A 24,519-nucleotide genomic window follows, 5' to 3' on the forward strand; every position below is an offset into this window, starting at 1 on the left:
TTTTGTGCATTAAAATGTAAACAAAGTGTATTTAAAAAAAAATGTGTTTGAAAAATTGTTGCACGAGTACTATGTGACATAATATATAGCAGCACCCATCATTTTATTCACTAGGGTGTCTGCTTTAAAAATATATAATGTTTGGGGTTTAATTTCCTAGCAAAAAAATACTGATTTTTTTCATGTGAACAAAAAGTGTCAGAAACGGCTTGGTTGGAAGAGTGAGTGATTTGTGGCATAAACATCTAATGCCCCCATCCCTCAAAATGATCCCTTTTTGGAAAGTAAACACCCCAAACTATTTGCTGAGAGGCATGTTGAGTCAATAGAAGAATTTATTTAAGTTTATGGAAAATGAAAAAATATTTTTTTTTTTTTTTTTTTTTTTATTTTTTTACACAAAATAGTCACTCAAATGATTTATTGCTCACATACTATGGGTATATGTGGAATTGCTCCCCAAAATACATTCTGCTACTTCTCCCAAGGTGTATTGGGGTACCACATGTGAGAGACATTTTGGCAGTCGAGCCAAGTACAGGACACCAAAATCCAATAAGCACCTTCAGGCTTTTAAAGGGCTTTATTTCCTCATTACACTACCTATCACAGTTTTAGAGGTCCTGAAATTCAAGGGTAGAACCAACTCCAACCCCCCTTCACAAATGACCCCTTCATTTTCCAAAAACTTGTGGTAACAAACGAGATCTGCAAAATCCTCACCATGCTTCCTATCAAATTCCTTGTCTACGTTACAAAAAGGAGTCATTTTGGGGGGTTTGGTGCTCTCCTGGCATTTCAGGGCTTCCAAAACTGTGATAGATAGTGAGGAAGTGAAATGAGGAAGTTACGCACCTTCAGGCTTTCAAAGGAGTTATTAGAATTCAAGCTCCTGTATGTGGATAGGCTCCCAAAAAGTCTCACACATGCGGTATCCCCATACTCAGTAGAAGTAGCAGAAGGTAGTTTGGGGTGTAATTCCACATATAACAATGGCTTGTGTGAGCAATATATCATTTAAGTGACAACTTTGTGAAAAAAAAATGTTTTTGTCATTTTCCAAAAACTTCCATGGACTCATTATGTTTCTCAGCAGATAGCTTAGGGTGTCTACTTTCTGAAAAGAGGTCATTTGGGGGTGTTTGTACTGTCCTGGTATTTTAGCACCTCAAGAAATGTGATAGGCAGTCAGAAAGTAAAAGCTGTGTAAATTGCAGAATCTATACCATAGTTTGTAGGCGCTATAACTTTCACACAAAGCAATCAATATACACTTTTTGGGATTTTTTTTACCAAAGAAATTTAGCAGAATACATTTTGGCTTAAATTAAAATTCATTAATCACATGCGTTCTATTCTGTGGCCAAACTACTTCTGGTACAGATGAAGCCTATTTTCCTCTGGAAAGCAATTTTAATGTCTTTGTTTCTCATGCTGTATATTATGGGATTCATCATGGGAGTTAATACTGTATATAACATGGACAACAAAGAGTCCACCTCAGGTAGGTAGAGACCTGGTGGACGAACGCACACAAACATAACCGGCAAGAAAAATATACTGACAACTGTAAAGTGAGAGGCGCAGGTAGAAAAGGTTTTCTTCCGGCCTCCTTTGGAACTGATCCTGAGGATTGTTAAAATAATCTTTGTGTAAGATATAAGAATTACAGAAAAGCTTGACAAAATGACAACGGCGCCACTGGAAGACCCAACTGCTATATTGAGGGATAGGTCGGCACAAGCCAAATTGAGCAGCGGATCAGTATCACAGTAGTAATGGTAAAGTATGTTGGAACCACAGTAAGGTACATTTAAGGCAAGAAAGGTGGCTGCGATTGGAGCCGCAAAGCCTCCACACCAGGCTGCCATTGACAGTATTATGTAAAGTTGTCTTGTCATGATGGTTTGGTAGTGTAAGGGTGAGCATATAGCTATGTAGCGATCATAGGCCATTACGGCCAGGAGAATACTCTCTGTTGCTCCCAAAGACAGAAATAAATACATCTGTACAAAGCAGGCGGTGAAGGAAATGGTATCCAGGTTCATCAGGAACTTGGCCAACATCTTCGGGATGGTTACTGAAGTGTAAGTCATGTCTATAAAGGACAAATTGCAGACAAAGAAATACATTGGGGTATGGAGATGCTGGTCAAAGATGACCAAGAAGAAGATAAAGCCATTGCCAGAGAGGGTGAAGAGGTAGATACAAAGAAATACACAAGAAAGTAAATTGTTGAAATTCTGGAGGCCCGGGAATCCGAAAAGGATGAAGTCTGTCAAATGGGTAAAAGTTTCATTGGAAGAAACTGATTGCAAGGAATCTTCATTGACCTAGATCATATAAAATAAAAACAATTAATTCATTATATTATTTTATTGCTCAAATAGCATCAGCGCTATAACCAGTAACAAACCAGTAACAAACACGTTTTGGGCCAAAGCATCCTCCTTCATTAGGCTTCAACATTGGTTGCCAGAGTTACAGTATGGACAGTGCTAAATCCTCCTGGATGGATATCTTAATCTAAAATATAGATGTGTGGGCTCAGTGGCTGGGTACTAGCAGATGCATCAGGAGCCTCTCAGTGAAAACTAGTAAATGGTACAAAATATCTAATTCAGGGATCAATAAATGGCGGACTGTGGTCCGGACCCAGACCAAGTGACAGTCCTGTCTGGGCCACTTAGCAGCTGGGTGTCTTCTTCTGGGTCCACCGAATGGCCTCTGATTTAATCCTTACAGTAGGGCAGGGGGTGGGAGGTGCTGCAGATCTGCACAAAGAGGGAGAGTCTTTTCAAACGAACAAGCGGTAATCACCTGATTGGATTGCTAATATAATGAGTTGTGTAGCTCCTGTCCTCCATCCAGATCTGCAGCACCTCTCGCCCCCTGCCCTGCTGTGAGGATGATAGGTGGGAGACCCAGGAGAGGACATCCCAAACAGATAACTGCCTCTGCCCTGCTGAAGGTAGAACTGTGAGGCTGGAGAGGCTTGCATTGAAAGGGGCACTGTAATATAAATAGGCACTCTGATGTGAGAGGCACTGTGTTATAAAGGGGAGCTGTGTTATAAAGGGGTGTTGTGTTATAAAGGGGTGCTGTGTTATAAAGGGTATGGCAAAGTAATGGGGCACTGTGATGTGAAGGAGAATACAATGTAAAAGGTAAACTGTGATATGAAGGGGCACAGTGATGTGAAGGGGAGAAGCTGAGGACTGTGTAGTACTACTTTAAAGGGGGTGAGGCTGTGATATGAAGGGGGTCTGTGATGTAAAAGTAATGGGAGATTGTGGTCACTGATGTAAAGAAGGGACTGTGATGTTAACGAGGGTTGTGATGTAAAGGGGGCTATGAGGTGAAGGATAGGTTAAAGACACTGAGCTGTGATGTACAGGGGGAGCTGTGATGTACAGGGGGAGCTGTGATGTACAGGGGGAGCTGTGATGTGTTCTAGTGCAAACATGAGACCTCTGCCAGAAGAAAATTTTACTGACTGGGCCTCCGTGAATTTTAAATCAAGACACTTGATCTGATTTATTATCTTATAAGTATACAAAAATAAATCCAGTATCTATACCACCATTTGTAAACACTATAACTTTCACGTAAACCAATTAATTTACAGGTATTGGGATTTTTTTTAGCAAAGACATGTTGCAGAATACATTTTTGCCTAAATGTATGCAGAAATTTGATTTTTAATTTTTTTTACTGGACATGTTTTATAGAAAAAAGAAAAGAAAGTATTTAGTCAGCCACCAATTGTGCAAGTTCTCCCACTTAAAAAGATGAGAGAGGCCTGTAATTGGCATCATAGGTAGACCTCAACTATGAGAGACAAAATGAGAAAAAAAAATGCAGACAATCACATTGGCTGATTTGGAAAGAATTTATTTGCAAATTATGGTGGAAAATACGTATTTGGTCAATATCAAAAGTTCATCTCAACACTTTGTTATATATCCTTTGTTGGCAATGACAGAGGTCAGACGTTTCCTGTAAGTCTTCACAAGGTTGGCACACACTGTTGCTGGTATGTTGGCCCATCCTCCATGCAGATCTCCTCTAGAGCAGTGTTGTTTTGGGGCTGTCGCTGGGCAACACAGACTTTCAACTCCCTCCAAAGGTTTTCTATGGGGTTGAGATCTGGAGACTGGCTAGGCCACTCCAGGACCTTGAAATGCTTCTTACGAAGCCACTCCTTCATTGCCCGGGTGGTATGTTTGGGATCATTGTCATGTTAAAAGACCCAGCCACGTTTCATCTTCAATGCCCTTGCTGATGGAAGGAGGTTTGCACTAAAAATCTCACGATACATGGCCCCATTCATTCTGTCCTGTACATGGATCAGTCGTCCTGGTCCCTTTGCGGAGAAACAGCCTCAAAGCATGATGTTGCCACCCCCATGCTTCACAGTAGGTATGGTGTTCTTTGGATGTAACTCAGCATTCTCTTTCCTCCAAACACGACGAGTTGTGTTTCTGCCAAACAGTTCTATTTTGGTTTCATCTGACCATATGACATTCTCCCAATCCTCTTCTGGATCATCCAAATGCTCTCTAGCAAACTTCAAATGGGCCCGCACATGTACTGGCTTAAGCAGGGGGACACGTCTGGCACTGCAGGATCTGAGTCCCTGGTGGCGTAGTGTGTTACTGATAGTAGCCTTTGTTACGTTGGTCCCAGCTCTCTGCAGGTCATTCACTAGGTCCCCCCCGTGTGGTCCTGGGATTTTTGCTCACCGTTCTTGTGATCATTTTGACCCCACGGGGTGAGATCTTGCGTGGAGCCCCAGATCGAGGGAGATTATCAGTGGTCTTGTATGTCTTCCATTTTCTAATTATTGCTCCCACAGTTGATTTGTTCACACCAAGCTGCTTGCCTATTGCAGATTCAGTCTTCCCAGCCTGGTGCAGATCTACAAGTTTGTTTCTGGTGTCCTTCGACAGCTCTCTGGTCTTCACCATAGTGGAGTTTGGAGTGTGACTGTTTGAGGTTGTGGACAGGTGTCTTTTATACTGATAACAAGTTCAAACAAGTGCCATTGATACAGGTAATGAGTGCAGGACAGGGGAGCCTCTTAAAGAAGAAGGTACAGGTCTGTGAGAGCCAGAAATCTTGCTTGTTTGTAGGTGACCAAATACTTATTTTCCACCATAATTTGCAAATAAATTCTTTCCAAATCAGCCAATGTGATTGTCTGGATTTTGTTTCTCATTTTGTCTCTCATAGTTAAGGTCTACCTATGATGCCAATTACAGGCCTCTCTCATCTTTTTAAGTGGAAGAACTTGCACAATTGGTGGCTGATTAAATAAATACTTTTTTGCCCCACTGTACACACACACACACACACACAATTTGCACTCCCGTGGTTTTCACGTCCCTCCCAGATAGCGTCAGATTGCCCATCAGTACACCAGTCATCACATTTAACCTTTTGATTGCCAGGAAGATGCTCATAGACAATAAACCTCCATTGCTAGTATAGTGTCTGAACGGATCAATATCTTTGATCAGATCAGCACTATACCAGCATTCACATTAGTATAATGTCCCCAAAAATGCAGTGTTAGTGGGACCAGCCCTGGCACTTGCGTTTAGCCCCTACGCTTACCCCCCCCCCTTCTCCCCCAGCAAGTGCAGTGTCAGTAGGTCACTGTTACTTGATACATTGCACACAAAACTACAGTGTTCGCAGAATCAGGCCTGATCTCTGTTAGCACTTGCCGGTTAATTTTGATGACTCTCATATGCAGCAGGGTGCCAGTACTAGTGCCGCGTTACCTTTTGGTGAACTGGCGAGCACCAGCGGCCTAGTACATCTTGGTCTCAGATATCTCTTAGATTGTAAGCTCCAAGGAGCAGGGTCCTCCTTACCCTCTTGTATTGAACTGTATTGTTGCTGTATTGTCTCCCGTTATATTGTAAAGCGCTGAGCAAACTGTTGGCGCTATATAAATCCTGTATAATAATAATAATACCAGCACTGCAGTATTACTTGGTGATGTGGCGAGTCTCATAAGTGCAGTACAAGCTGGTGCACTAGTAAGCACAAGTATTGTCCCGCAACCACCAAGAATTCGCACACAGGCCCATAGAGCCCCTAGTATCCTTCCAGATGTGCTTGCAAATCCCGATTGGCAGCCCACAAATTCTGCAGCACCCGTACTTCCCCCATTCACTGCCCAACCCGGAATTCAGGTGGAAATAGCAAATTTAACTAACCCCCTTGATTATTTGGAGCTGTTTTTTCACGGAAGATCTGTATGCATTAATTGTGGATCAAAGCAATTTATATGCACAACAGTTTATCGCCGCCAACCCAAATTCAAACCTTGCCAGACCATTCGCATGGAAGCTCATTACGGTTTCCGAATTAAAAATTTTTTTGGACCTAACCCTCAACATGGGCATTACTAAAAAAAATGAATTGCGGTAGTATTGGTCCACAGACCCGATTCATCATATGCCCGTGTTCTCTGCTGCCATGCCTAGGCATTGATATGAGAGTATAATGTGTTTTATGCATTTCAACGACAATACACCCTGTTGTCCTCGGGGTGACCCTAAATTTGACCGGCTCCACAAAATTCAGCCCCTCGCAAATCACCTTAACCAAAAATTTACAGATGTCTATACTCCCCAGCAAAACATCTGCATTGATGAGTCCCTCATTAATTTTTCTGGCTGCCTTGCATTCAAACAATTTCTCCCCTGAAAGTGTGCCAGATATGGGGTCAAGATGTAGAAGACCTGTGAGAGGGCAACAGGCTATACTTATGTTTTGGATTTACGAGGGAAAAGATAATCACGTGCAGCCCCCCGGATGCCCAGACAACACGGGAAGTAGTGGCAAGATAGTTTGGGACTTGGTGTCATCCTTTTTCCATATGGGGTACCACTTATACGTGGACAATTTTTATTCAAGCGTGCCACTATTTAGACATCTTGGAACTGGCGCATGTGACACCGTGTTGCCTAATGTGTGCCCACCATTAGAAGTGGGTGGGTGCAGGGTGGTATATTCTAATGGTGGGCATACCACACACTTTTTCTGGCAGAAATTTCTTCACTTTTTTCATTCAGTCCACAGGCTGCATACTAAAATAAAAAAAAATAACATAGCAAATATACCCAACAAGGACCAGCGATGTACTGGTACATCACTGGACTTTGAATGGTATCATTTTTTTCAGCTGGCAATAGGCTTTCATGTAAAAGCAATCCTAGTGGCTAATTACAAGCAGCCGGAGACAATGCCCCCCCTCCCCCCGCTGCCTTCCAAGGCCTTCTCGGGCAGTCCCGTGCCATCATAGGAACCTGAGAATGCATCCGGTGTTTCTGCCAGCTGACCATAGGGCTGATTGGAGACCAAAGTGGTGCCAATCATCTCTATAGCCTAAGAAATCGGAAGCTAAGAGCATTTCATCACTTCAGTTTCACAGGATATAAACAGCACCATTTGTACATTGTGAAAGCATCTGATCACACCAATCTTGGTTTAATTAGATAATGTAAGGGCAGAGGAGATATCCAGAGTCTGATAGAACTCAGATTTCTCAAAAAAGAATATATGACAATGCCCATAGCAGTTATAGGGGATATTTACTTTCCCTGTGATAGCATTAAAAGTGATAAGAAAAAAGGAAGGGGACAGTGTAAAAATTATTAAAAAAAAAAAAAAAAAAAAGTACCCTTGCCCCCCCTTGCACAAGCGCACCTGCGTTCATGAGTGTTGACCCTGTGCCAATATGAAAACAGCGGTTGCACCATGCATGTGAGGTATCGCCACGAACGTCAGATCAAGGGCAGTAATTCTAACACTAGACCTCCTCTGTAAATCTAAAATGGTAGCTTGTAAAGGCTTTTAAAATGTTGCCTATGGATATTAAAACATATGCAGTTTGTCTCCATTGCACGGGGCATACGCAGTTTTAAAACGTCATGTTTGGTATCTATGTACTCGGCATACCATAATATTTTATATTTTACCAAATAATTGGCCAATATTTTGTGTTTTTTGTGCATTAAAAGTAAAAAAAGCTTTTTTTTTTTAATTGCTTTTGAAAAATTGCTGCACGAGTATTATGTGAGATAAAAAATTGCAACACCCACCATTTTATTCACTAGGTTGTTTGGTTCAAAAAATATATAATAATGTTTGGGATTTAAAATAATTTTCTAGCAAAAAATACTGTTTTTTTTCATGTGAACAAAAAAGTGTCAGAAAAGGCTTGGTCTTCAGGTGGTTTGAAGACTGAGTGATGTGTGGCATAAACTTCTAATGCTGGGCATAAAATACCCCCACCCCCCAAAATAACCCCTTTTTGGAAAGTAGACACCCCAAACTATTTGCTGAGAGGCATGTTGAATCAATAGAAGAATGTATTTTTTACCACAAGTTTTTGGAAAATGACAATTTTTTTTTTTTAAACACAAAATTTTCACTTAAATGATTTATTGCTCACACATGCCATGGGTATATGTGGAATTACTCCCCAAAACAAATTCTACTACTTCTCCCGAGTATGAGGGTACCACATGTGAGAGACGTTTTGGCAGTCTAGCCAAGTGTCGCAATCAGGGGTCAGGCTCAAAGACTAGTTGCTATATCAGTGGAAAGGCTTACCTGAAACCAGCAGGATATCTACACAGACAGGTCATCGTAGTGGAATGGTGGGATCACCCGAGGTGCGGAGTCTAAGTACCAACTGGTGATCACCAGAGCTTCTAATGGTGGAGATGGATTTGGCTGCGTGTTAGCACCAGGTCGCGGTCCTCAGGATCACCCCACCGGGAGGTGAGCAAGCGGAGGTCCAGTAGCTTATAAACAGGTGAGGATCAAACAGAAGTGTGGTCAGTAAACAAGCCAAGGTCGGCAACGAACAGTAGCAGGTTGGGATCATGCAGAAGCGTAGTCAAGAACAAGCCAAGGGTGAATAACGAGTGATAGCAAAACATGGATAATAACAGACGATAAGGAGCACGATACTGGCTGGAGAGCACAATAATCTGGCAAACAGGAAGTGCAGAGACATGGTTATATCAGGAAGTTCATGGGAGGGGCAAGGGGTTCAAGGTTCATGATAAACAAGGTGAAGGTAGGATCATCCAAATAATTGTCAAGGGAGCTGTCCAGCATTCCAGGTGGCTCAACAAGAAGAAACATTGCCATTCACCGCAGAAAGCCCAGGTTCGGACCCAGGCTCTGACACCAAGTATAGGACCCCAAAATCCAATAAGCACCTTCAGGCTTTTAAAGGGGCTTTATTTCCTCATTACACTTCCTGACTACCTATCACAGATTTAGAGGCCCTGATATGCCAGGATAGCACCAAACCCCCCCAAACGACCACTTTTTGGAAAGTAGACACCCCAAGGAATTTGATCAGAAGCATGGTGAGTATTTTGCAGATCTCGTTTGTTACAAGTTTTTGAAAAATGAAGGGAAAAAAACAAAAACATATTTTTTTTCTTTTTTCATATTTCAAAGCCTTGTGAGAAAAAAATGAGATCTGCACAATACTCACCATGCCTTTTTTTAAATTCCTTGAGGTATCTACTTTCCAAAAAGGGGTCATTTGGGGGGGTGCTATCCTGGAATTTCAGGGCCTTCAAAATTGTGATAGGTAATGAGGAAGTGAAATGAGGAAGTTACGCACCTTCAGGCTTTCAAAGTGGTCATTGGATTTCAGGCTACTGTATGTGGCTAGGCTCCCAAAAAGTCTCACACGTGTGGTATCCCCATACTCGGTAGAAGTAGCAGAATGTATTTTGGGGTGTAATTCCACATATACCCATGGCTTGTGCGAGAAATATATCATTTAAATTACAACTTTGTGTAAAAAAAATATTTTATCATTTTCCAGAAACTTGTGGAAAAAAAAAATCTTCCATTACCTCAATATGTCTCTCAGCAGATAGCTTAGGGTGTCTAAATATAAATAAACAGCGCAAACATAGACCTCTAAATCAAATCAATATATAAAGTGCATATTATATAATAAAAATTATATTAGTAGTGAAAGTCCATCATGATAATAGACAACAAAAGTTTGTGAATCACAAAAAGTTCGTGCAAAAAGATCAAAAATTCTTCAAATGCAAAGAAACTTCCACCTTCCACCCGTGCAAACCAACATCAAATACACTCACCAGATTTAGGTGAATGAAACGCCTTTTAGGAATTTTTATGGGATCCTAAACCCTCTTTCGTATCCACTCTATAGGAATCCTCACCATCAGTATAGGCTCCACCATACAACCGGGGAGAGAAAATCTCAGATAGTGTGATATTGCAAATTACCGTTTTTAAATAAAATCAAGGATTAAGGCCACTCACATTTAAATCACTTTAAAAAGGCATATTTATTAGAACAAGCTTCTTCCAGATGGACAATGACTGTCAGACAACCTCCTCAGGAATCTCACATCACAGCTCCAGGATACAGCAGAAGCTCCACAGAGAACGAACATGCACAGATCCCAAAAGATGGCCGCTGGAACGCACCGCTCGGCGTGCGTTCCACTCACCGGAAGTGACGTCAGACGTATGGGGTAAAGACCGGAAATGCGTCAACGCGTTTCGCCCCTCCCATCGGGTGTTCTCAAAAAAATAAATCTTCCATGGACTCAATATGCCTCTCAGCAGATAGCTTAGGGTGTCTACTTTCTGAAAAGGGGTCAATAGGGGGTGTTTGTACTGTCCTGGTATTTTAGCACCTCAAGAAATGGGCAGTCAGAAAGTAAAAGCTGTGTAAATGCCATTATCTATACCATAGTTTGTAAACGCTATAACTTTCACACAAAGCAATAAATATACACTTTTTAGGATTTTTTTTAACCAAAAACATGTAGCAGAATACATTTTGGCTTACATTTATGATGAAATTTTAGTTTTTGGATATTTTTTATGAGAGAAATGAGAAAATATACTTTTTTTCAAAACAATTTTTTTTTTCAGAAAATTTTGTTTATAGCGCCAAAAATAAAAATCGCAAAAGTGATCAAATACCATCAAAAGAAAGCTCTATTTGTGAGAAAAAAAAAACAACATACATTTCATTAATGTACCATATTGCACGACCGCGCAATTACCAGTTAAACTAGTGCTGCGCTATATAGCAAAAAAATGGCGTAAATTGCAGTATCTATACCATAACTATCTTTGAGTTTACTATATATTTTTATAGCTGAAAGTAAAAAATATAGTTTTTCTTTCACAATTTTCGGTCATTTTTTGTTTATAGTGCGAAAAATAAAAAGTGCACAGGTGATCAAATACCACTAAAAGTCCAACATCAAAAGAATATATAAATATCAATATCACTGCGACTATATTACTGCTGCAAACATGTCCTTATTAAGTCTGTGACTTTGACACTTCTAGTGCTGTGATAGGAGATAATAACCGTGCAGTCCACCAATCATAAAAAATATTATGCACCTTCCCCGGTTGTGCTCTCACCTGGTGTATATGACCAAACCGTTTAGTGAGGTCATAAAAAGCTTGCGTCCCTTTAATTGGACTTAGTGGTAAATGGATAGGATTATCCCTATTTCCCTGGGATGGATGGATGGATGGATGGAGTGTTCTCTCTTCCCACTAGGGGGTCTCCTTGCTGCCTTATGGATTTTTCTCCACGGGTATAATGGCCATGAAATGTAATAAAAGAATATAGTGCCTTATCCTCTGTACAATTTTGCATGTGTGACGTCATGACGCTTAAAGCAACATACAGCAAGTATTCAGCAATATTGGAAAACTTTACTGTGGATTCAAATTTCAACATTTTAAAGCGTTTTTAACTTGTCATACATGTGAGTGCAATACTTTATTTAATAAATTACATTTTGAAGAAGATAAGGCACTATATTCTTTTATTACATTTCATGGTCATAACACCTATGGAGAAAAATCCATAAGGAAGCAAGGAGACCCTCTGCTGGGAAGAGGGAACACTACATCCATCCATCCATCCATCCATCCCAGGAAAAGAGGGATAATCCTATCCATTTACAACTAAGTGCAATTAAAGGGACACAACCGGGGAAGGTGCATAATATTTTTTTATGATTGGTGGACTGCACGGTTATTATCTCCTATCACAGCACTAGAAGTGTCAAAGTCACAGACTTAATAAGGACATGTTTGCAGCAGTAATATAATTGCAGTGATATTGATATATATTCTTTTGATGCTGGACTAATATTTATTTAATATTTATTTATTCACATTTTTTGCAATTGGTAGTGGAGCGTGACACTATTTCTGATTTTATATTTTACCATTTGTTCTGAAAAAAAAAAAACAAGGTACAATCAACTTGGATACACCAAGTAGTTGTGATAAATGTGTCAAAATTCCAAATTTGCGTTCAGGCATTAAAATGTGTTTTATCCTCAGTCACCAAGGGGTTAAGTATAGTATAATATAATACATTTAACAAAATATGCCATTTATTACAGTTTCTTAAAATGTTTTTGCAATATATGTAACGAGAAGAGAATTGTTCTTTTTTAATCAAAATTGTCTCATGCTTTACATTTTCTGCCCTACACTGTCAACATTATTTTAGGTACATATAGTTTCTTGTTTTATCTTTTGTTTTATGTTTTTGCATTGCATGACTTTTGTTATTTTTTTTTAATTGCATTAAAAAAAGAAAAGAAAAGAAAGGAAAAACAAAAACTGTAATTTCATATTTACCTAGCACAAAATCTATTTTAAATGTCAAATTGTTTTTTTTTACTATTTTTTTTAGTTCAGAATAAACATTTTAACAAAATAATCAATATATCAAACTTACCTTCCATAGGTCAGTGACATTATTTTCCATGACAAATAATAAAAGAAAACTTTTGGCAAGAATTGAAATGTTAATATTTTGATCTTCTTCAAAAATGAATGAAACAAACTGAATTTTGCACAATTGTTTTAAATGTTGTTTAGTAATTGGCTACATATGTGTAGCATGGCTTTTCCTTCAATTTTTCTTGGTGGCGAATAAACTACGCTGTGATTAGCTTCTATTTAAACCCCTGGTTATAACACAAACAGGGGATCTTAAGCTAATTAGAATCCTCCAAGGAATGATTAACTAATGTTGCCATTGAAGTTGTTGTTGTTGTTGTTTTGGTGGTTATAATTATTTGATTATTATTAGATTAAACAATAACTCTCCCATATGCCTTGCCCTGCAGAGAGTTAATCTAACTATCCATAGACACAAAATTTAAAAACTATCCATAGACACAAAAAATGTATGTATTTATTAATTTTTTTAACTATTTATATGTATTTATATTATTTATAAATATACATTTTAATGTACAGTATATTCTTTAGAAACCTTCAAAGCATTGTTTTTTAAAAGGATGTATTCATTGATGATCATAATTCCTTAACAAATATATTTAGTTTTCTTTCTTTAGCATGTAGCGCTACCCTCGTGAGGGTCACTATGTTGTGGACATCCCTAAGCCTCTCTCTGCATAGCCAGGCAACAGGTTATTCTCACACCAACTTGCATCCAGAGACCTAGACCAGCCCATGGACTGTTATTTCTTCATTCCATATTAAGCTCCTTGGCCTCAGAGTTTGAGGGCGATGTTATTTTGGCTGTTGATTCTAACCTAGCATTAGATCAGATATTGTATCGTTCCCGAGCCGCCGTGCTTCAGTCCCCTTCTAGACAGAGCTGTAAGTTTGCCCAGCTTCTTGTTCAAATATTTTATTAGTTTAACAAGGCATGAGAGACATAGACATAGGGCATTCCTACGCCCATAGGTCAACATGTGTACAAGAGTATTAGCGACAACAGGAATGGTGCCCTTATAGAGGTGGGGAGAGAAGCACAGATACATAAATGCAACAGCTTGGATGGTGGGAGGAAGGCAAAATCTTACGTAGACATGTATATTCAAAGTATAATGTGGATATTATTATTATTATACAGGATTTATATAGCGCCAACAGTTTGCTCAGCGCTGTACATTATAATGGGAGACAGTACATGAGACAGTAGAGTAACAATACGATTCAATACACGAGGAGTTTGAGGGCCATGCTCCTTGCAGCTTACAATCTAGGAGGGAGGGGAGAGTGGTACAGGAGGAAATAGCTGTGGGGGATGGAGTGGTAGGAAGAGTGGAGGAGTTCAGTAATTAGCTGAGGGCGGGGTAGGCTTCCCTGAACAGAGAGGTTTTCAGAGTGCGCCTAAAGGTGAGGAGAGTAGGTGATAGTCTGATGGATTGGGGTAGGGAGTTCCAGAGGATGAGGGAAGCCCTGGAGAAGTCCTGGAGACGGGCATGGGAGGAGGGGACCAGGGAACTAGAGAGTAGGAGGTCTTGTGAGGAGCGGAGAGTACATTTTTGGTGGTATTTGGATACCAGATCGGTAATGTAGTTTGGGGCAGTATTATGAACAGCTTTATATGCCAATGTTAGCATTTTGAATTTTATCAGTTGGGCAATTGGAAGCCAGTGGAGGGATTGGCAGAGGGGGGGTGGCGGATACGGAGCGGTTAGTAAAGTGGATGAGTCTGGCCGCAGCATTCGAGATAGACTGAAGCGAGGATAGCCTGTGATGAGATAGGCCGGTGAGGAGGGAGTTACAGTAGCCAAGTCATGATATAATAAGGGAGTGAATGAGTTGCTTAGTGGTTTCCGAGGTTAGGAACGGACGTATTTTGGAGATGTTGTGGAGGTGAAGTCTACATGAGTTTGTCAGCCATTGGACCTGGGGCTGGAAGGACAGATTGGAGTCTAGGATTACACCTAGTACTCTGGCATGAGGGGAGGGACTGATGGTGGTGTTGTTGGTCTTGATAGAGAAGTCGGGGGGGGGGGGGCGCGGGCATGGGAGGAAAACTAGGAGCTCAGTTTTGGAAAGATTTAGTTTGAGGAAGTGGAGTTACATCCAATCCAATATGTCGTTCAGTAGGCTTGTGATTCGGGCGGAGACTGAAGGGGTGAGGTGAGGGGTAGAGAGATAGATTTGCGTGTCGTCAGTGTAGAGATGGTAGTTGAAGCCGTGAGAGTGTATCAATTAGCCAAGGGAGGAGGTGTAGATGGAGAAGAGAAGGGGCCCGAGGACAGAACCTTGAGGGACCCCAACAGAGAGGGGGAGTGAATAGGAGGTGGCATCGTTATAGGTAATGCTGAAGGAGCGCTGTGATGGATAGGAAGAGATCCAGGAGAGGGCGGAGTCTCTGAGGCCAAGAGAGTGTAGTTTTTTGAGGAGGAGGGGGTGGTCAACCGTGTCGAAAGCCACAGAGAGGTCGAGGAGTAGGAGCACTGAATATTGGCCATTAGGTTTGGCGGTTAGCAGGTCGTTGGTGAGTTTGAGTAGGGCAGTTTCGGTGGAGTGTAGGGGGCGGAAGCCAGACTGGAGGGGATCAAGGAGGTTGTTATCGGTGAGGTGGGAACTTAGGTGATTATAGACTAAGCGCTCTAGGAGTTTGGATGTAAATGGCAGCAGGGAGATGGATCTAAGGTTGTTCAGGTTGGTGGGATCCAGGGAGGGTTTTTTAAGTATGGAAGTGATGTGCACGTGCTTCAGAGGGGAGGGGAATGTGCCAGAAAAGAGGGAAAGATTATAGATGTGAGTGAGGGAGCGTAGGATGGAGGAAGAGGGTAATCGTAGGTTGTAAGGGGACAGGGTCAAGGCGGCAGGTGGTGAGGCGGGCTTCAGAGAAGACCTTAGTGACCTCTTCAGTGGTGGCGAGGTGGAGTGTTGAGGGGGTTTTGGTGTGAGGAATGCTAGGTGGGGTGGAAGTCTGAGTAGTGGCGATGTCCCTACATATTGCGTCGATCTTGTTTTTGAAGTGGTTAGCAATCTCGTGGGCGGTGAGTGAGGTACTGGGTGGGGGCAGAGAAAGTAGAGAGTTAAAAGTAGAGAAGAACCGGCGAGGACTGCAGGAGAAGGTATTAATGAGGGTAATAAAGTAGGCTTGCTTGGCAGCGTGAAGGGAGGAAGTGTATGTTAGGAAGGCAGATTTATATCAGGTGAATGCTAGTTGGGATCTGGTTTTGCGCCATAGCCGCTCCAGTGTACGACTGCGTTGTTTGAGATTTTTGGTATAGTCAGTCTGCCAGGGTTGTAGCGGTCGGGGTCTAATGCTTTGTGTTGTTGGGGGTGCTAGCGAGTCTGGGGCGGCTGATAGCGAGTTGTTATAAACAGTAGTGGCCAGGTCAGGGCAGGACAGGGGAAGGATACTGTCGTAAAGTTGGTCAGCTGCAGAGTGGAAAGGGGCAGGGTTCAAGTTGCGGAGGTTTCGGCTGGTGATAGTTTGGCGTTTGGAGGGATAGGTGTTTCAGGACAAGAAGACGGAGAAGGTAATGAGGTTGTGATCAGAGAGAGGAAAGGGGGTGTTTGTGAGGTTGTAGGGAGTGCAGAGATGAGAGAAGACAAGGTCTAGGGTGTTCCCGTCGGAGTGGGTGGTGGACTGTATACACTGTGCGAGTGCAAAAGAAGAGGTTAAGTGGAGGAGTTGGGAAGTAGCCGGGTTATTGATGTTGATAGAAATGTTGAAGTCTCCAAGGATGATGGTAGGTAACTCGGAAGAGAGAAAGAAGGGTAGCCAGGCGGAGAAGTAATCAATAAAATGGGACACAGGGCAGGGAGGCCGATAGATTACTGCAATCCTCAGAGAGATTGGAGAGAATAGCCAGATGCAGTGGGCCTCGAAGGAGGAGAAAGATAGAGAGGGGGGGGTTGGGAGGACCTGGAAGGTGCTCTGCGGTGACAGGAGCATACCAACCCCACCACCTTTTCGACCACTGGGTCTGGGTGAGTGGGTCCAGATGAGACCTCCATAGGAGAGTCTGATTAATGATAAACTTACTAGTATCATTTACAATAATAACTCTAAATTTGAGCACACATGGGACCATGGATTAGGTATATCTCTATTATTGAATGGAGGCTGGCCCTCTTTCTTTCTTTCTTTCTTTCTTTCTCTTTCTTTCTTTCTTTCCTTCTTTCTTTCTTTCTTTCCTTTCTTTCTTTCATTCTTCTTTCTTTCTTTCCTTTCTTCTTTCTTTTTCTTCCTTTCCAATTTTTTCTTTACCCTCTTTTTCAAGTTTTTCTTCTATATTCGGTTTCTCTATTTTTGTTATTTGGTTATATGATACTGCCCACACCTACTTGATTGGTGGAATAACTACTTAAAATCGACTATACCCTATTGGAGTTTCTGGTTTATTGTTTACTACATTGTTGGTCGATGTATTATTATGTGTCTAAATATTCCATGATTCCGATTGCTTTGCTTCAACCCATCATGTGGGTGGGTTATGTTTCTATATTTCTGTATACTGTTTTTACAGATTTTAAATAAAAATATTGAAATATAAAAAGGGATAATTTGGGGGGTATTTCTACTGTCTTGGTATTTTAGGGCCTCAAAAAATGGGAAAGGCAGTCAGTACATCAGGATTGATACATTTTCAAATAAAAATACCATAGTTTATAACTAGAGATGAGCGAAGTATTCAAAAATTTGATTCGACTGATTTGGCGAATTCGTGGAAAAAATTTGATTCGAGTCAAATATATTCGCTGTGAATTTAACTCATAAAAGGGTGTTTCTAGGCTTCAGAGAGCCTTTATATTAGTGCAGAACACTGTACCTTTAATTTAAATGCCGTTGGAGTCTGCTGGGGAAGAGAAATAATACTGTCAGTCAGTATGACATGCAGATGAGTGCCGTCGATCTTAGAATCACCGCACACTTCAACCATTTGGGCAGTCACGGGGCCAAAACCAGAGTTTGGAGCCACAGTGTGGCGGTGGAGGCAGCAGCAATGGGAGGCCATACAGCACCCTATGACAAAATGGAACCCAGCAGGAGTGTGAGGAGAGCTGAAAGTGGCACATGGCAGAGTGTGGCGATGGAGACAGCAGCAATGGGAGGCGGTACAGGGACCCATGACACACTGTGGACCTAGCAGCAGCGTGACGAGGCGGTACGGGGGCCCATGGCAGATTTGGGGCCTGGCAGCACCTATGGGAGGCCTGTAATCTGCCAGCAACCTATGACAAAATGGAAACCAGCAGGAGTGTGAGGAGACCTGAAAGTGGCACATGGCAGAGTGTGGCGATGGAGACAGCAGCAATGGGAGGCGGTACAGGGACCCATGACACACTGTGGACCTAGCAGCAGCGTGAGGAGGCGGTACGAGGGCCCATGGCATATTTGGGGCCTGGCAGCACCTATGGGAGGCCTGTAATCTGCCAGCAACCTATGACAAAATGGAAACCAGCAGGAGTGTGAGGAGACCTGAAAGTGGCACATGGCAGAGTGTGGCGATGGAGACAGCAGCAATGGGAGGCGGTACAGGGACCCATGACACACTGTGGACCTAGCAGCAGCGTGACGAGGCGGTACGGGGGCCCATGGCAGATTTGGGGCCTGGCAGCACCTATGGGAGGCCTGTAATCTGCCAGCAACCTATGACAAAATGGAAACCAGCAGGAGTGTGAGGAGACCTGAAAGTGGCACATGACAGAGTGTGGCGATGGAGACAGCAGCAATGGGAGGCGGTACAGGGACCCATGACACACTGTGGACCTAGCAGCAGCGTGACGAGGCGGTACGGGGGCCCATGGCAGATTTGGGGCCTGGCAGCACCTATGGGAGGCCTGTAATCTGCCAGCAACCTATGACAAAATGGAACCCAGCAGGAGTGTGAGGAGAGCTGAAAGTGGCACATGGCAGAGTGTGGCGATGGAGACAGCAGCAATGGGAGGCGGTACAGGGACCCATGACACACTGTGGACCTAGCAGCAGCGTGACGAGGCGGTACGGGGGCCCATGGCAGATTTGGGGCCTGGCAGCACCTATGGGAGGCCTGTAATCTGCCAGCAACCTATGACAAAATGGAACCCAGCAGGAGTGTGAGGAGAGCTGAAAGTGGCACATGGCAGAGTGTGGCGATGGAGACAGCAGCAATGGGAGGCGGTACAGGGACCCATGACACACTGTGGACCTAGCAGCAGCGTGACGAGGCGGTACGGGGGCCCATGGCAGATTTGGGGCCTGGCAGCACCTATGGGAGGCCTGTAATCTGCCAGCAACCTATGACAAAATGGAAACCAGCAGGAGTGTGAGGAGACCTGAAAGTGGCACATGGCAGAGTGTGGCGATGGAGACAGCAGCAATGGGAGGCGGTACAGGGACCCATGACACACTGTGGACCTAGCAGCAGCGTGACGAGGCGGTACGGGGGCCCATGGCAGATTTGGGGCCTGGCAGCACCTATGGGAGGCCTGTAATCTGCCAGCAACCTATGACAAAATGGAAACCAGCAGGAGTGTGAGGAGACCTGAAAGTGGCACATGGCAGAGTGTGGCGATGGAGACAGCAGCAATGGGAGGCGGTACAGGGACCCATGACACACTGTGGACCTAGCAGCAGCGTGACGAGGCGGTACGGGGGCCCATGGCAGATTTGGGGCCTGGCAGCACCTATGGGAGGCCTGTAATCTGCCAGCAACCTATGACAAAATGGAAACCAGCAGGAGTGTGAGGAGAGCTGAAAATGGCACATGGCAGAGTGTGGCGATGGAGACAGCAGCAATGGGAGGCAGTACAGGGACCCATGACACACTGTGGACCTAGCAGCAGCGTGACGAGGCGGTACGGGGGCCCATGGCAGATTTGGGGCCTGGCAGCACCTATGGGAGGCCTGTAATCTGCCAGCAACCTATGACAAAATGGAAACCAGCAGGAGTGTGAGGAGACCTGAAAGTGGCACATGACAGAGTGTGGCGATGGAGACAGCAGCAATGGGAGGCGGTACAGGGACCCATGACACACTGTGGACCTAGCAGCAGCGTGACGAGGCGGTACGGGGGCCCATGGCAGATTTGGGGCCTGGCAGCACCTATGGGAGGCCTGTAATCTGCCAGCAACCTATGACAAAATGGAACCCAGCAGGAGTGTGAGGAGAGATGAAAGTGGCCCATGGCAGAGTGTGGCGATGAAGACAGCAGCAATGGGAGGCGGTACAGGGACCCATGACACACTGTGGACCTAGCAGCAGCGTGACGAGGTGGTACGGGGGCCCATGGCAGATTTGGGGCCTGGCAGCACCTATGGGAGTCCTGTAATCTGCCAGCAACCTATGACAAAATGGAAACCAGCAGGAGTGTGAGGAGACCTGAAAGTGGCACATGGCAGAGTGTGGCAATGGACACAGCAGCAATGGGAGGCGGTACAGGGACCCATGACACACTGTGGACCTAGCAGCAGTGTGAGGAGGCGGTATGGGGGCCCATGGCAGATTTGGGGCCTGGCAGCACCTATGGGAGGCCTGTAATCTGCCAGCAACCTATGACAAAATGGAAACCAGCAGGAGTGTGAGGAGAGCTGAAAGTGGCACATGGCAGAGTGTGGCGATGGAGACAGCAGCAATGGGAGGCGGTACAGGGACCCATGACACACTGTGGACCTAGCAGCAGCGTGACGAGGCGGTACAGGGGCCCATGGCAGATTTGGGGCCTGGCAGCACCTATGGGAGGCCTGTAATCTGCCAGCAACCTATGACAAAATGTAAACCAGCAGGAGTGTGAGGAGACCTGAAAGTGGCACATGGCAGAGTGTGGCGATGGAGACAGCAGCAATGGGAGGCGGTACAGGGACCCATGACACACTGTGGACCTAGCAGCAGCGTGATGAGGCGGTACGGGGGCCCATGGCAGATTTGGGGCCTGGCAGCACCTATGGGAGGCCTGTAATCTGCCAGCAACCTATGACAAAATGGAAACCAGCAAGAGTGTGAGGAGACCTGAAAGTGGCACATGGCAGAGTGTGGCGATGGAGACAGCAGCAATGGGAGGCGGTACAGGGACCCATGACACACTGTGGACCTAGCAGCAGCGTGAGGAGGCGGTACGGGGGCCCATGGCAGATTTGGGGCCTGGCAGCACCTATGGGAGGCCTGTAATCTGCCAGCAACCTATGACAAAATGGAAACCAGCAGGAGTGTGAGGAGACCTGAAAGTGGCACATGGCAGAGTGTGGCGATGGAAACAGCAGCAATGGGAGGCGGTACAGGGACCCATGACACACTGTGGACCTAGCAGCAGCGTGACGAGGCGGTACGGGGGCCCATGGCAGATTTGGGGCCTGGCAGCACCTATGGGAGGCCTGTAATCTGCCAGCAACCTATGACAAAATGGAAACCAGCAGGAGTGTGAGGAGACCTGAAAGTGGCACATGACAGAGTGTGGCGATGGAGACAGCAGCAATGGGAGGCGGTACAGGGACCCATGACACACTGTGGACCTAGCAGCAGCGTGAGGAGGTGGTACGGGGGCCCATGGCAGATTTGGGGCCTGGCAGCACCTATGGGAGGCCTTTAATCTGCCAGCAACCTATGACAAAATGGAAACCAGCAGGAGTGTGAGGAGACCTGAAAGTGGCACATGGCAGAGTGTGGCGATGGAAACAGCAGCAATGGGAGGCGGTACAGGGACCCATGACACACTGTGGACCTAGCAGCAGCGTGACGAGGCGGTACGGGGGCCCATGGCAGATTTGGGGCCTGGCAGCACCTATGGGAGGCCTGTAATCTGCCAGCAACCTATGACAAAATGGAAACCAGCAGGAGTGTGAGGAGACCTGAAAGTGGCACATGACAGAGTGTGGCGATGGAGACAGCAGCAATGGGAGGCGGTACAGGGACCCATGACACACTGTGGACCTAGCAGCAGCGTGAGGAGGTGGTACGGGGGCCCATGGCAGATTTGGGGCCTGGCAGCACCTATGGGAGGCCTTTAATCTGCCAGCAACCTATGACAAAATGGAAACCAGCAGGAGTGTGAGGAGACCTGAAAGTGGCACATGGCAGAGTGTGGCAATGGAGACAGCAGCAATGGGAGGTGGTACAGGGACCCATGACACACTGTGGACCTAGCAGCAGCGTGAGGAGGTGGTACGTGGCCATGGCAGATTTGGGGCCTGGCAGCACCTATGGGAGGCCTGTAATCTGCCAGCAACCTATGACAAAATGTAAACCAGCAGGAGTGTGAGGAGACCTGAAAGTGGCACATGGCAGAGTGTGGCGATGGAGACAGCAGCAATGGGAGGCGGTACAGGGACCCATGACACACTGTGGACCTAGCAGCAGCGTGACGAGGCGGTACGGGGGCCCATGGCAGATTTGGGGCCTGGCAGCACCTATGGGAGGCCTGTAATCTGCCAGCAACCTATGACAAAATGGAAACCAGCAGGAGTGTGAGGAGACCTGAAAGTGGCACATGGCAGAGTGTGGCGATGGAGACAGCAGCAATGGGAGGCGGTACAGGGACCCATGACACACTGTGGACCTAGCAGCAGCGTGACGAGGCGGTACGGGGCCCATGGCAGATTTGGGGCCTGGCAGCACCTATGGGAGGCCTGTAATCTGCCAGCAACCTATGACAAAATGGAAACCAGCAGGAGTGTGAGGAGACCTGAAAGTGGCACATGGCAGAGTGTGGCGATGGAGACAGCAGCAATGGGAGGCGGTACAGGGACCCATGACACACTGTGGACCTAGCAGCAGCGTGAGGAGGCGGTACGGGGGCCCATGGCAGATTTGGGGCCTGGCAGCACCTATGGGAGGCCTGTAATCTGCCAGCAACCTATGACAAAATGGAAACCAGCAGGAGTGTGAGGAGACCTGAAAGTGACACATGGCAGAGTGTGGCGATGGAGACAGCAGCAATGGGAGGCGGTACAGGGAACCATGACACACTGTGGACCTAGCAGCAGCGTGAAGAGGCGGTACGGGGGCCCATGGCAGATTAGGGGCCTGGCCGCAGCAATGTGAGGACCTTAATCTGCCAGCATCCTATGACAAAATGGAACCCAGCAGCAGTGTGAGGAGACCTGAAAGTGGCACATGGCATGACACACTGTGGACCTGGCAGCAGCATGAGGAGGCGGTACGGGGGCCCATGGCAGATTAGGGGCCTGGCAGCAGCAATGGGAGGCCCGTAATCTGCCAGCACCCTATGACAAAATGAAACCCAGCAGCAGTGTGAGGAGACCTGAAAGTGGCACATGGCAGGGGCATGATTCATGGCGGATTTAGTTAGTTGTGTCAGGAACTGGTGGTTTGAAATCAAGACTAATCCACGCCTGATTCATTTTCACAAACGTGAGTCTCTCCACACTTTGGGTGGACAGTCGTGTCCTCCGCGAAGTTACAATACCTCCTGCCGCACTAAACACGCGCTCCGATGCCACGCTACTGGCCGGGCATGACAGCCTTTCAAGGGCAAATTCAGCTAGTTGGGGCCAAAGGTCAAGTTTCATTGCCCAGTAGTCAAGGGGATTGTCTACCTCGGTTGGCAGGGTGCTGTCCAAGTAGGCCCAAGCCTGTTGTTTGAGCTCCTGCTCCAGGTCCATTTGATGCTGCTGCTGCTGCGGCTGGTTAGTATTTTACTCACTGCGCTGGTGAAGAAAGCTACTCATCATTGACTGCAGACTGAGGCAGCCGCTGCTGGTGGAGCTGCCACTGCTCCTACCACCCCACCCCTCCCCTGCTGCCATGGCAGCGGAACGCGAGCGCACAGGGCCCACAGTGTCTGAGGATGGACGTTGGCGCAGAAAGGCAGAGACCAACTGACTACATAGGTGGTTTTTATAGTACGTTATTTTGGCCTCCCTCTCAGCAGGTGTGAAAAAGGCCACCATTTTTGAACGGTAGCGAGGGTCCAACAAGGTGGACAGCCAAAAGTCATCCCTCTGTCTGATGGTTATTATTCGGCTGTCGCTACGCAAGCAACCGAGCATGCTATGGGCCATTTGCGCCAAGGAATGCGAGGGACTCCCTGCCTCCATCTCCACAGCATACTGCCACGGTGTGTCTGGGTCCTCTGTCTCCTCCTCCTCCTCTACCAGATGCTCCTGCTCCTCCACTCCTGTCCGCTGAGTGGAAAAACCACCCATTTCACTCAATAATTCCTGAGCACCAATGTCCTCCTCTACCTCCTCCTCTTCTTCCTGTCCTGCCCCCACAGGGGTCATGTGGCATTGAGATCTGTGCGCCACGTCTACCGCACCCTGACCAGCCATTGTTAACAGCATTTGTTCCAGGACGTGCAATAGAGGAATGACGTCGTTCATCCCATAGTCCTGCCGACTCACGAATAGCGTGGCCTCCTCAAAGGGCCTGAGCAAGCGGCAGGTGTCATGCATGAGCTGCCAATGGCTGACATCGAAGTTACACAGGGGAGTACCTTTATCCGCTTGTAACATCAGGAAATCGGTGATGGCCTTTCACTGTTCGTAAAGGCGGTCTAACATGTGTAGGGTTGAATTCCACCTTGTTGCAACGTCGCAGATCAGGCGGTGCTGTGGAATTCCGTTCTGCCGCTGCAGCTCAAGGAGGGTGTGCTTTGCGGTGTAGGAATGGCTGAAATGCATGGAAAGTTTACGTGACATTTTAAGGATGTCTTGCAGTGGGATGGTGGATTTTAGGAACCGCTTGACAACCAGATTGAACACGTGAGCCATGCA

General features: G+C 45.6%; 1 protein-coding gene across 1 annotated transcript in view; it reads right to left on the bottom strand.

The window, feature by feature from the left end:
• Positions 1-1,287: 1,287 nt before the first annotated feature.
• LOC149438453 (olfactory receptor 6N1-like) overlaps positions 1,288-24,519 on the bottom strand; it is a 31,457-nt gene continuing 8,225 nt past the window's right edge. Inside the window, exon 2 of the mRNA XM_089659961.1 lies at positions 1,288-2,333. Within this exon, the coding sequence (XP_089516087.1) occupies positions 1,353-2,333 (981 nt within the window). The 3' untranslated portion in view covers positions 1,288-1,352. The remainder of the gene's footprint in view (positions 2,334-24,519) is intronic.

This window comes from Staurois parvus, unplaced genomic scaffold (genome assembly GCF_062004578.1).
Source record: "Staurois parvus isolate SC_StPar_1 unplaced genomic scaffold, SC_StPar_1.0 ptg001192l, whole genome shotgun sequence".
NCBI lineage: Eukaryota > Metazoa > Chordata > Amphibia > Anura > Ranidae > Staurois > Staurois parvus.